At 42.9% G+C, this 14,340-nt stretch overlaps 1 protein-coding gene and 1 pseudogene across 3 annotated transcripts in view; one reads left to right on the forward strand and one right to left on the reverse strand.

The window, feature by feature from the left end:
* Nucleotides 1-14,340, forward strand: part of CDH13 (cadherin 13) — a 1,164,256-nt gene that overhangs the window by 1,142,563 nt on the left and 7,353 nt on the right. For 2 of the 3 annotated variants that reach the window (XM_004058060.5, XM_004058064.5), the window contains 2 exons: nucleotides 5,100-5,333; nucleotides 8,372-8,590. In XM_004058060.5, coding sequence (XP_004058108.3) covers nucleotides 5,100-5,333; nucleotides 8,372-8,590 — 453 coding nt within the window. Of the gene's footprint in view, nucleotides 1-5,099; nucleotides 5,334-8,371; nucleotides 9,201-14,340 lie in introns of those variants that run through there. The other variant, XM_063700359.1, reaches the window with a different exon arrangement.
* Nucleotides 2,992-3,107, reverse strand: LOC115931168 (uncharacterized; annotated as a pseudogene).

A 14,340-nucleotide genomic window follows, 5' to 3' on the forward strand; every position in this document is an offset into this window, starting at 1 on the left:
TGTACTTAACACCACTGAACTGTACACTTCAAAGTGGTTAAAAATTGTCAATTTTATGTTATGTATATTTCACCACAATTAAAAGAACAGCTCATAAGAAGGAAGCTATAAATAGTAATAATAATAACCTGAAATTATGGTTTAGGGATTATAGCTTGCTTTCATGGTTAAAATGAGAGCCTGTAAGACTCAAGCTATGTAATAAAAATTCTGGTGGAGAAAGTATAGGTTAATGCTTGCTCTAGAGAAGGAGGCCTGACACTCACGGTGTCCATTTGAGCCTGTCCTAAATCTCTCTGGACCTCAGCCTCACCATACCTACAATGAATTGGTCTCAGATCTTCTGCTCTGAACTTGCACCAAGCCTGGGCTTGCAATCTGCGTGTCTGTGGACTCTTCAGGTATGTTTCTGAATGCAGGTGCGTTTCTCTGGAGGCAGGGGCCATGACCTTCAGCAGATTCCCAATTGGAAACTCACCTCCCAACCACGTTGAAGACCTGAAAGCTGGAATGGTTCATCTGTCAGCAGTCCTTACAGCTCCTAACATTATAAAGACAGAAGTCCCTACAAACTCAGCCAGACCCCCACACGTTTAGAGGTTAGACTTCTCTGGTCCTTAAAATGGTTACCCTGAGAACATGGCCCCTGGGCTTCCTCCAGAAGGGAGCTGAAAAGAGGGAGTCCCATTCTAGCTCCATTTCTGGGTGTTTTGCTCAAATTGACCTGTTTTCCCTATTGAAAGAGAACATTCCGGCCAGGAGTGGTGGCTTATGAGCCAAGATCGTGCCACTGCACTGCAGCCTGGGAGACAGAGCGAGACGCTCTGTCTCAAACATAAAAAAAAAGAAAAAAGAAAGAATGAAAAGAAAAGAAAGAGAAAATTCATAAAGGAGGGACCCCGTCTTCACTGTGCCTTGGTTTTGATTCTTGGTTATGAGTGGTTCCATGGTGGTGGAGGCTGCTGATGGAAACAGGAACAGAGAGGCGAGGGATTTTTGCTGAAAATCTAGAGAATACTTAGAAGCCCCTATATTTCCTGGGCCCCAGAAATGATTGGAGCCAAATGGGCTTGTGAGGAATTTTGAAATTTTGAATTTCACCTGAATTTTGGATGTGATTTTTCTCTATCCTGTGCATAGAAACTGAGAGAGGCTCTTTCCCTCAGGATTTTGTGAATCTTGTCTTTAACTCATCGCCCAAAGTAACAAACTCATCTTACTAACTTCAGAAAAAGATATCACCAGCCTGGCCTGGGAATAACACATAGGAAATTGAAGACAGTAGTATAATTAAGTTCACAAAAGGCCAATTCTTATGGCCATATTTCAAGTGCTCACAACGCCTTCTCATCCATTCTACCAAATGACTTGTCTTCATAATATATTCAGAGTGAAAAAACATAATGGATTCTTCTGAGATATTCAATTAGTTCAATAAAAAGAGAAAAATAATTTTTCAATAAAGAAATTTAACTAAATGACTAAAACTGACAGTGAAAAACCAACTTCAAAGTAATTATGCATTTCTTTTGAGTTTGAGCTCTAACAAAAGTTGATGATATGCCACCATTAGAAATAGCCATCCTTCAAATGATTAATTGCATTTGTGTTGCTATTTTAGCAGACATTCATTTGAATGTTTACTCTGTAGCTGTCTTTGGGTGTTGACATATTTAAATTTCCACCAGCCCCGCTAAAGAGTATCGGCTCGCACTTCTTCATGACTCACTGCTCACCTTCCTTTAAGCTGGTTTTTTCCCCGTTAACAGAAACCTCTTCCAAAAGTGTCACCAGTAACATTCTCCTTGCAAAATCCGGTTACTTCTCTTTACTTCTTATCCTCGTAGGAGTCATGACGCATTTAATTATGGGTCATTGACTCCTCTTCCAATTCTCTCCTGCAAAACTAGCATCTGCTCTTTAAACTTTGGGGTCTCTCAGGATTCCGTATTCCACCCCTCTGGCATTCTGAACTTTCACCTTGGGTAACGACTTTGTTAGAGAAGTTTCAAAGCCATCTATGTGTTGATGACTTCCCAACCCCTAACTCAGCCTGGGCACTTCCGCCAAGCTGCACACATCTGCACAGGTGCATTGAATTCAAGGGGTCGTTAGCACAATCAAGGCTGAACTGCTGGTCTTCCCACTTCCCACTGCACTCTGCTCTTCGGGCAGCCTCATCTGAGTGCTTGATCACCAAGAAAAGACACTGCTTTCCTGCTCGAGCTGCACACATCATGCCTCTCTTCATCCATGGCTGGTCCGCCTGCCTGCAGGGTCTCACATTTCCTATCAATCCAATCGTGTGCTTTCTGAAAATAAGTCAGATCAGATTGTTCCTGGATCACTGCCTTTCCTGAAAGCCTCTGGTGGCCTTGTGCACTCTGTAGAATTGGTACAGGCCCCTTGTGATGCTACTCAAGGCCCTCCAGGAGCCCATGCCATCCTCAGTGCCCTCAGCTCTGGAGGAGCAGCTCCACCACGGCACCCCAGGACTTTGCATGTAGAGCCACATGGGGAGGGTGTGACCTGCAGCTGCGCTGAGTCTTGGCAGAACACCCTGCGGTCCCCCAGCCAGTTTCTCATTGCCTTCCGGGTTCTATGAGGTGCAGGGGCTTTCTGCCTGCCCCTCTCAGGACACAGCTGCTGCTGTAAAACTGCTGAGAAGCAGCTTGGAGTTGGCTGTACTGCAACATCCCTTCTTTCTGTTGCAGTTGTCCAGTCCCTTTTATTCTGCCATGACCTGCGCCAAGGCCATCATGCCCACGCCTGCTTCTACTGTCTAAGTAATAAGCTGTCTTTTTCTAAAGAGGTCTCCTTGCTTCTTTGCTAGGACTTGCCTGCGTCCTGTATGCCAACTTCAAATACTCACTACCCTTCTAACCCCCATGTAACCTGATAGCCTAACTGCAAACTTAATATGCGTTTCAAAACATAAATATAGTACAAGATAAAATAAAATTATACTTGGAAATCTGGCTAAGTGAAAATAAGGATTAGAAAAATAAAAGAAAGCCATAGGTTAGATTAGTACTGTATAGTATTAGTTTATTAAACTGATAAGAACAGATCTGCACTTCATCTTAGCCAAGAGGCCAAGAAACAATTGTACTACCGTATAAAATTATGGTGCTGTAATTTTAGAGGTGCTTCAAATTCTTTTGGGAATAAGGCAAATCTGTATACTTAAAATGTGTGACCTATGAATTTGGCTCTAACCTTTCTTGCAGAAAATTAGAAACTGCTAACAAATGGTTTGTCCCAAGAGCAAATCTTCTAATGCACAAATGATTAAAGATGAATTCAGAGAAAAATAAAGGCAAGCTGAGTTTTATTAACATTAAACACCCTTTCTTTAAGTGAAATACATTATTAGGGCTGGGCACAATGGCTCATGCCTGTAATCCCAACACGTTGGGAGGCCGAGGCGGGTGGATCACTTGAAGTCAGGCGTTTGAGACCAGACTGACCAACTTGGTGAAATCCCGTCTCTACTAAAAATACAAAAATTAGCTGGACATTGTGGTGCACACCTGTAATCCCAGCTACTTGGGTGGCTGAGGCACGAGAATCACTTGAACCCAGGAGGCAGAGGTTGCAGTAAGCCGAGACCACATCACTGCACTCCAGCCTGGGTGACAGAGCGAGACTCTGTCTCACAAAAAAAAAAAAAAAGACAGACATTATTAGATTGGTGATTATGAGGGCCATTATCTTAAAATAGTATTTCCTAAAATGAAAAACATTTCAGGAAGTAGCTGAAATATCAGGAAAAAAACAAGGCTTTAAAAATAAGGCCCAAAGATTATATGATGATTGCTTCTATGCCCCTGTAGCCAGCTAGTGATCTCATTTCTCATCACTAACCCGGCTTCCTAAATCTGTCCTGTCCAGCAGGGTCAGCCATCCCAGCCCCCAGTGGCACCATCGGCCATCTGAGACTCTTTTTCACCCCCAGAAGAAAATGTCTTGGATTTAATCTTTCCGTCTTTAGTCAACTCCTCAGTTACAGTAGAGCTACAGCAGTGAAACCATGGCCATCTCTCACGGAGACTCCGTCCTCCCCCTGCCACCAACATGTGTGAATACCTGGCTACTTATGTAAAAGATTTAATTTGATAAGTGAGGAAAAGTCATATTTATCTCCATTCTTTAAATAGATTTCAGTGTGTGAGAATGACTTTTTAGTGTGTGTCGGAAGCTTAGTATTCTAAGGGTAAAGTATTAAGCCTAAAGAACTTCAATCAGAAGTCTTAAGGCCAGGTGCGGTGGCTCATGCCTGTATTCCCAGCACTTTGGGAGGCCTAGGCAGGCGGATCACGAGGTCAGGAGTTTGAGACCAGCCTGGCCAACATAGCGAAACCCCATCTCTACTAAAACTACAAAAAAATTAGCCGGGCATGATGGCGGGCGCCTGTAGTCCCAGCTACTCAGGAGGCTGAGGCAGGGGAATTGCTTGAACCCGGGAGGCGGAGGTTGCAGTGAGTCGAGATTACGCCATTGCACTCCAGCCCGGGCGACAGCGCGAGACTCCGTCTCAAAAAAAAAAAAAAAAAAAAAAAAAAAAAAGTCTTACATATGGTAAAGGGCTTTGTAAACCACTAAACTTTATACCAAAAAAAATCTATTATTGTTAGTCTTGTTTGCAACTATTACTAACAACTGAGAGATGGGCTGGGCATGGTGGCTCACGCCTGTGATCACAACACTTTTGGTGTCTGAGGCAGGATGATTGCTTGAGGCCAGGAGTTTGAAATCAGCCTGGGTAACATAGTGAGACTCCGTCTCTATAAAAAATACAAAAATTATCCTCTTAGATGCAAATTCTAAAAAAATAAAGTTAGCCAGGTGTGATGGCGTGCACCTGTGGTCCCAGCTACTTGGGATACTGAGGTTGTAGGATTGCTTGAGCCCAGGAGGTTGTGGCTGCAGTGAGCCATGATCACACCACTGCATTCCAGTCTGGGCGATAGAGTGAGACCCTGTCTCCAAAAATAAAATAACTGCAAAATATACTCAGTTTACAATGCAAAAAGTACTATGGTAAATTGCTCTCGCATATACCAGTTGCATACCAACATCTTCCCTTTTTCCCACAGGCAACCCTCCCGCTACGGGCACTGGGACTTTGCTGATAACCCTGGAGGACGTGAACGACAATGCCCCCTTCATTTACCCAACAGTAGCTGAAGTCTGTGATGATGCAAAAAACCTCAGTGTAGTCATTTTGGGAGCATCAGATAAGGATCTTCACCCGAATACAGATCCTTTCAAATTTGAAATCCACAAACAAGCTGTTCCTGATAAAGTCTGGAAGATCTCCAAGATCAACAGTAAGTCTGGCTAAAGCATTTCTCCCTATTCTTCCAGCTTTCAGTTTAGTTTCTCTTTCCCAAAATGCTGTTTCTCTACTGTTCTCTCAAGTATTCTCATTTGGTTCATTTTAAGTTATTGGCATATTATAAATACTGACAATCTTCCCACCAACAAACAAATGCAATTTATAAAAATATTGAATATCTGTTTCAAACACAGACATTTTCTCTTCTGCTTCCTCTCTGATATTTTCTATACTGTACGCCCTGTGTTGTATATCCTAACCTGTCTGCTACATACACTATTTAGTATAACTCCAATATTCTATCTTTAAAATTTTCATATATTTAGGGGGCACAACTGCAGGTTTTTACATACATACACTGCATAGTGGTGAAATCTAGGCTTTTACTATCCCCATCACCCAATAGTGAACTTTCTCTTAACCAATCTGTAGTTTCTGCCATCCCAGAGTTCCCAGCCACAAGGCTGTGATTCTTTGTTCTTCCTCTTTCTCTTCCTTTTTTCTTTTAATTAAACTCCACAGATTCTTTGTTTGTAACTAGCTTACAAAGAATATTGGCCAACCTGCCCCGTCTCAGACCTTCAAAAGATAGGAGTCTCTGCTTCTCCCCAACTATCTCTTGGCTCAGCCGTCTTTCCAATCTCAGAGACAGAGAACTGTGTTAACATTAACTTTCACCAGCGCATTGGAGAGACTTTTCATGGTGTACCTGCTGTCATAAAAGACTAAAGGAAAGAGAAGCGCTAGGATAAGAATCTTTATAGTCTTCAACCTCCAACCTTCCATAGTACGCTGCAGACCTCCTCAGACTTGACTTGGTCTAATGATGACCTTGGGTTTTTTTTCAAATCCTTGGCCACCATTGACTTTGATGTCTTCTTCCATGCATCTTCTTTCTCCTTTATAAAACGTGCAAGCAATGTCTCCTCCCACAAGTCCTTCCACATAGGCAGGTGGAATTCAAAACTTAACCCAACTTCTATCACTTGTGTTATTAAGACTGAAACACCAACATATTAATATGGAGTATCCCTATATCCACAATCTCACCCACTTTCTTCCGCAAATGTAAACTAACTACCAAGTTCACCTTGTCTTCCAATAAAGTAAAAGAAAGAAGAAAAAGAAAGACATTAGACACTATGTCTTCAATAATATACTTATCCTGCTGTTGACCCCGTCAGGGTTCCCACTTCTTATATCAGTGGTAGAACTTTTGAGGGAGACAGAGAATTACCCATTTCGTTAGGTTTTGCAAATGTATTGTACAATTGTGCATAACATTTTCTATTTAAAAATTTCATATCTATTGTTATAGCCCTATCTCATATCTCATTTTATTAGTGCCTTTTGCTTGTTATTGATTCTATTTGCCTGTTTATTTTATTGCTTTTTAAATAATGAATTCTGTTATACTGATTATTTTTAATTAAAACTGACCTTCTCTTGTTTGAGGGGTTATTGTTTTATTTGCTAGTTTTTATGGCTATAGCCTATTTGAATAATCATCTCCAGTTCTTTCCATTTGGAAGTTTCTCATTCAAGAGTTTCTTTTTTGGGGGGGTGCAGAGGGGGGTGAGCATCAGGATAAATAGCCAGTGCATGTGGGGCTTAATACCTAGGTGATGGGATGATTTGTGCAGCAAACCACCATGGCACATGTTTACCTATGTAACAAACCTGCACATCCTGCTCATGTACCCCGGAACTTAAATTAAAAAAAAAAAAAAGTGTGTCCTCTACTCAAGGAAGATGGGAAAATGCTGTTTGATTTAATCTGCCATCTCACTAGGTGACCATCACATTAGTCATTGCTGCTCCTGTCACCTTCTGGTAATGATCATGCTTCATCTATTTTTATTTCCCTGTCATTACTCTCTTGTTTTTTCTCCTGGTTTTACCTAATAGATAAATGCCTTCTAAATGATTTTGTTGTGTCACAGGTTTTTTTCTGAATATTTAGCCCTGTTTATTCCCAGAAAGGGGCACTTAAAAATACATATGACCCTAATCATGTGAGTGACTTTATCTCAAGGCTAAAGAATAGGCCAGCTGGTGCAGCCACTGCCACGTGTCACCCAGGGGCCTGGGTGATGGTGGCTATTGCCACCGCACATGACATCAGGGAAGTGGAGGGGAAGCTTAAAGATCCAGTCTCTATGTTGCAGGTTCCCACCCAAATGTAGAGCTGTGGACAGAGGATTGATTTAAAAAAACAAAAACAAGGCTGGACTCAGTGGCTCACACCTGTAATTCCAGCATTTTGGGAGGCCGAGGCAGACAGATCACCTGAGGTCAGGAGTTTGAGACCAGCATGGCCAATATGGTGAAACCCCATCACTACTAAAAATACAAAAATTAGCTGGGCATGGTAGTGTATGCCTGTAATCCCAGCTATTCGGGAGGCTGAGGCAGGAGAATCGTTTGAACCCAGGATGCGGAGGTTGCAGTGAGCCGAGATTGCACCACTGCACTCCAGGCTGGGCAACAGAGTGAGACCCTGTCTCAAAAAATAAATAAATAAATAAAAAATAAAGACAAAAAATGTAGGCTATAGAACCCATCTCCATGATAACACATTACGGTCCTGCCCACGTTGAGAGCAGGTGGATTTTCACCTTAGCTTTCTAGATGTGGAACGCAGTCTTTGTCAAGATGGCTTTTTCATGTAATAAATTTGCAGGGAGGAGTTCTTCGTAATCAGTCATCTTCATGAAAGGAGCTCTCCTTGAAATTGATTATAATCGCGCCGAAGCACAGAACTCTGGTGACGGAAATACTCTGTCTCTGTGCTGTTCATTACAGGAGCCAGCAGCCATGTGTGGCTTCTGGGCACTTGGAATGTGGCAGGTGCCACTGAGGATCTGAACTGGTATTTTCACTTGATGTTAATGAATTTAAATGTAAGCATTCGCACAATTATAAATGAAAATGCAATGCCTGTTTGGTGTGACTTTCGTCACCAAAACCTCACTCTTTTATTGGAAAAAGTCTCATCCGCTCTCACCAGAACCCTCCTTGCCTTTACAGATACACACGCCCTGGTAAGCCTTCTTCAAAATCTGAACAAAGCAAACTACAACCTGCCCATCATGGTGACAGATTCAGGGAAACCACCCATGACGAATATCACAGATCTCAGGGTACAAGTGTGCTCCTGCAGGAATTCCAAAGTGGACTGCAACACGGCGGGGGCCCTGCGCTTCAACCTGCCCTCACTCCTGCTCCTCAGCCTCTTCAGCTTAGCTTGTAAGTTGACCTAACTCCAGTGCATGCACAAATAGGAAATTGTAACTTCACGGGGTTCGTGAAGCCAGCATTTTCCCATATACCTTTCCAAGAAGATGTTTCCCAGAAGAATCATTCATCTTTAGTGTATGTCTGTATGATAGAACATGTTATATGTAAAAGTGCTCCCACTAATGTTTAAAGGCATCTTAACAATCCCTGCCAGCCAGTCTGAGGGATTGTGCAAAGGTGTTCATTGCTAGCCTGCAAACTAGGTGGTAAGCAAAACTTCCTACAGCTGCCACTCAACTTGAGCTAATGAAAATGCGCCCGGATTAGTTAACTAGTCTATCAGAGGCCTGTTTCTCTCTACATTATGCAGAATAATCTTTTGCAAGGTTAAAACAGATATTATGAGACTTTCTGAGAATAGTCGTGAGAATTTATGGATGGAGGTTGGGCTGCAGGGAAAATGATAAATGCATAATTCACACTGTTTTTTCAGTAGCTAGTAATAATGACTATAATATAATGAAACATTATTTTAAACAATTGAATTATTATGCCAAGTAGTATAGATGTGAGGATAAAATTAATAAATACATGCCTCAGATATTCCTTATTTATGAAATACTAGTCCAATGTTAACTTTAAAAGTTATTCATATATAACTGTTACCATCCAAAAGGCTTTTGGGCCTTGCAATTTACCTTTTGAGAAGGTATCGGTGTAATTGTGAATTAGGAAGTTGGGAAATTGACAGAAAAAGAAAACAGAAGGTTTTTTATCCTAGTGACAGTGGTGAGCTGCCAGGAAATCACATAGTACAACATTGGACATTCACATATATAAAGCTCTGTGCAAGACCAGAGTCCTGTGAATAGAAGGAAAAATGAAGGGCCAGGCACGGTGGCTCACACCTATAATCCCACCACTTTGGGACGTCGAGGTGGGTGGATCATTTGAGATCAGGAGTTCAAGACCAGTCTGGCCAACATGGTGAAACCTTGTGTCTACTAAAAATACAAAAATTAGCCAGGCATGGTGGCACATGCCTGTAGTCCCAGCTACTCGGGAGGCTGAGGCAGCAGAATCACTTGAACCCGGGAGGCGGAGGTTGCAGTGAGCCAAGATCATGCCATTGCACTCCAACCTGGGTGACAGAGCAAGTCTCTGTCTCAAAAAAAAAAAAAAAAAACAAACAAAAAAAAAGGAAACAAGAAGCCATTATAGCATTTCACTGGCCCTTCAGACTGGGCGTTTCTGAAAGCGAACATATCATCTTCCCCTCCTGACCTGCCCCTCTGCCTGACTTGTCTCTGATGACTGTACCACCACCATCATCATCACCATCATCTCCATGTCTCCTTCTTGGTCTTCCCACTGCAAAGCCCAACAGAGTCTAAGGGTCCAACACTTTCCATCCATCCCTGCCTCCACCCTCATGTCTCAGGTACTAATGTCACTTAACCTCGATTATCTCACTGGCTTTCTAACTTTGTCTTCTGCAAAGAGAGAGAGAAAATAGAAATCAGGAGGCCGCCCCTCGGAGGCTTCTCCTGAGTCTTTTCTGTAAAGCAGAGACAATTTCAGATGAAGGGTTAGAGATGGGACTGGGGACTGAAAAGGAATTAGGAAACTTTGTCAAAGCGTAGATAATTCAGCTGTACAGCAATTGGGCTAAACGTTGAGCAGGGATGGTCCAGAGGAGTTTGCATACTGTCTTAGTCCATTCGGGCTACTATAACAAAATACTATAAACTGGGTGGCTTATAAACAACAGAAATGTATTGCTCATGGTTCTGGAGGCTGAGAAGTCCAAGAACAAGATGCTGGCAGATTCATTGTCTAGTGAAATCCCACATTCTGGTTCACATATGGCGCCTTCTCCCTGCATTTTCACATGATGGGAGAGGCAGGGCAGCTCTCTGGGGCATCTCATCCCATCCCATCCATGAGGACACTGACTTCCTGACCCACTAATTTCCCAAAGGCCCACCCTCCTAGTACCATCGCCTTGGGGATCAGGTTTCAGCATATAAATTTTGGAGGGGCACAAACTTCAGACCATAGCAGATACCATGAATTTATAGCAACACATTATGCTTGTTTGCCCCCTTGCTTTGCTGACAGATATCCTAGACCTAGATTTCTAGAGTGTAGGAATGTTCCCTTCGTGAGGGTATGCTGTCTGGGGCCTGGTTTGCTGAGTCATCACTAGCAACCTGCAAGTCACTCTTGCATAGTATCAGCTGGGGAGATGGTGGTGGATCTCAAGTCCAGCTGCACAACAGAAGCACCTGGGGAACTTTTAAACGTAGCTACCCATACCTGAGCCCTACCCTATGGCTGGAAGGGCAGCTTAGACATTTGTCCATTTTAAAGCCTCACCAGGTGGTCCAAAGACACTGGGAAATCAGGACCGTCCTGGTGAGTGACTCCAACGTTTAGGTACAGGCTCCTGGACATTCTAACAGTGTCCTCCAATCTTGTCCCCACCCTCAACACGTGCTGGTTCCTTCGGTTCACAACTCAATAGGAAACAGGTGGAGGAGAGTGAATTTAAGAATATAAGTGTGAAGATGTTTGCTACCGATGGTGCCAGAAAACCTGGCACCATCCCTCCTCCAGAGAGGAGGGTACAGTGAGATGACAGAACACATCCAGTATGAGAATTTCTATAGCACCAACTTTCCAGAAAGTGTTTCAGAAGCTTACAGAATTAAAATGTGAACCAGACAGGAAGTTAAACTTGACAAGGAAGAGAAACCAACTAGGAAGAGTTGGGGATGGAGTTAACTGACACTAAATTTGGCCTGAGCTTCTCATTGGCTTGCCGTAAACAATTGCCACTGTGTGGTAAGAGCAACGTGTTAATTGCAGTGGTAGTTCCTAAATGCTGTTGCACATCAGAACCACTTAGGAAACATTTTCAAACTACGAATTCCTGGGCTCAGTGCCCTAGAAACTTTCATTTGTGGTCTGGATTACGACTTCAGGTTGAGGAATAGGGGGTTGGGGAATGGTAATGAATGGACACATGGACAGACAGATGGATAAATGAAAGGAAACATATTTCTCCCTCTTTTGTTCTTTTTTTCTTCCTTCGTCTTTCTTTTTTTTGTTTATTTATTTATTTTTTTGAGACAGAGTCTCACTCTGTCACCCAGGCTGAAGTACAGTGGCGTCATCTCAGCTTACTGCAACCTCCATCTCCCGGGTTCAAGTGATTCTCCTGCCTCAGCCTCCCAGGTAGCTAGGATTACAGGCATGCACCACCATGCCTGGCTAATTTTTGTATTTTTAGTACAGACGAGGTTTCACCATGTTGTCCAGGCTGGCCTCAAACCCCTGACCTCAGGTAATCTGCCTGCCTCGGCCTCCCAAAGTGCTAGGATTACAGGTGTGAGCCACCACACCCGGCCCCTTCCTTTCTCTTTCTTCAGAAAGTAAAATATTACAGGCAAAGGTAAAATTGCCTATGTTTCTTTGCCCAATTTTATTTTCTGTTCTCTCTCCTCAGAAACAATAGCTACCATGAATTAGCTATTCATGTGTGTGTCCAGATGTTTTATCCTTTTACTACACACAAACTCACACATACACTCACACACATTCACACATGACACATACAGTTCTATTTTGTGCAGTTTGTAAAACTTCCTGTAATTCATATTATATTGGGCATACCATTCTGCGACTTACTTTTCTTCCTACCTATGTTACATTCACAAGGTCCATCCACGTTGCTCTAATTCAGCATTCAGCAAACTTTTTCTGTAAAGGGCCAGATGGCTTTGTGGGCCATATTAGTCTCTGTCACATATTCATCTTTATTGTTTTTCTGTTTGTTTGTTTCTGTCTTTTGTACCACCCTTTAAAAACGTGAAAACCCTTCTTTGCCTGGGAGCTATCCAAACCCGGACTTGAGGTTAGAGTCAGCCCACAGCCTTCCTTGGCTGAACCCCGCTCTGCTCCATTTATTCCTCCTGCTGGAGGATCCTGTCATTTGAATATGGTGCAGTGGATTCCCTTATCAGCAGACAGATTCGAATCATTTACTATGACCAACGCTACTACAGTAAGAGATCTACATTTTCCACCAGCTTCTGGAGTGAGCGCTAGACAGACCACAAGCCCAGCACTGCCCAAAGACCAGCACTCAGAAGCCACTGCTCTACAAGCAATGCTTGCAGCCAGGTGCGGTGGCTCACCCCTGTAATCCCAGCACTTTGGGAGGCCAAGGCAGGCAGATCACTTGAGGTCAGCAGTTCAACACCAGCCTGGCCAACATGGCAAAACCCCGTCTCCACTAAAAATACAAAAATTAGCCAGGCGTGGTGGCAAGCACCTATAATCCCAGCTACTCGGGAGGCTGAGGCAGGAGAATCGCTTGAACCTGCCAGGCAGAGGTTGCAGTGAGCCGAGATCACACCACTGCACTCCAGCCTAATTGACAGAGCAAAAAACAACACTTGCAGAGATCCAGGAGCAACTGGAACTCAAGAATAACAGAGTTTGGATAAATTGGAAAGCAGTACTTCCTAGGTGATTGCAAAGAGATAAAAATTCTATGTGTGTGTAGTGGGAATGCATATACACATGTACATGTATGTTTGTGTGCACGCACGTGTGTGTACCCAGAAAGTAGACAATTAAGAGGGTTACATCACACATTGCCCTCTGTAAATCCAATTTCTGAACATCAAAGCCTGACTCCGAGACATCTCTTTGAAGAACGAAGGCACTGCAGGACCCTGCTCATGGTTCAGCTACTCCGGACTGGAAATGAGTGTTTTAAATGGAGACCAGAGCCGCTGTGCACCTGCTTGTTAAAATACAGATTTCCAGGCCCATCCAACCTATGGCATCAACATCCCAGGTGACAGGGGCCTCTAGCTCAAAGCCCAGTGTTTGGTTATTTTTATACAATATTTTTATAATAATACACATTCTGCTACCAACATTCCACATATTAAGTATTAGTAAACACTGAATTTTTTTTTTTTAGATTAAAAAAAAAGACTTGGCAGTATTTTTTTCTTACCAACAAGGGATTTTCTTGTGGTCCTCACTCTGAGACTGCTGATCTACAGATGTCAATCATGAGCAGGTTGCCAAGGATTTCCCACTTCTCATCTCTCAACTGAGCTCTTGGGTCAAGTTAATCTAAGGCAGAATTGCCCGATAATCCCTAAAGAATTGCTTCACAGTTGGTATCATTGATAAAAGACAGGCACAGGTACACTAGCTGTGAAATACCAAATGTGCTTTATGTGCTCGTCTAAGGGGAGCCATCCCATCTAGCATCTGATGATTGTATCCCACTGTAAGTAGGGGCACCTGTGTGTAAAGTCGAAATTATTCCCACAGTGAAACTCTGGATCTCCTTGTGTAGCTGGAAAGTACTCAGTTGACACTCCAATGGTTTGCTGCACAAAGACAGGTAGTTTCAGCCCCCAAAAAACAGTTAAAAACAGGCGTTACCACTTACCTTCAAAAACACACTTGGTCTGGTCATGTATAAAAGGCATAAAATTTTCTAATATTGTTCGTTTAAATGTTAGAGATGCCTGCCAAATGTCATGATTTATGTTTTATTATATACCTAGTCCAAGACATTCTTCCTAACCAAAAAGGGACGGACATAATAAGACATGTAAGAATCTGGGTCAGAGGTAGCAGGAACAGGTAACCACCAGTGCCCAACCACTCAAATGCATAAAAGCAGACATCAAAGTGGCCGACCCACGTGTGCTACCATTTATATG

The sequence above is a fragment of the Gorilla gorilla genome, chromosome 18, assembly GCF_029281585.2.
Source record: "Gorilla gorilla gorilla isolate KB3781 chromosome 18, NHGRI_mGorGor1-v2.1_pri, whole genome shotgun sequence".
Taxonomy (NCBI): Eukaryota; Metazoa; Chordata; class Mammalia; order Primates; family Hominidae; genus Gorilla; species Gorilla gorilla.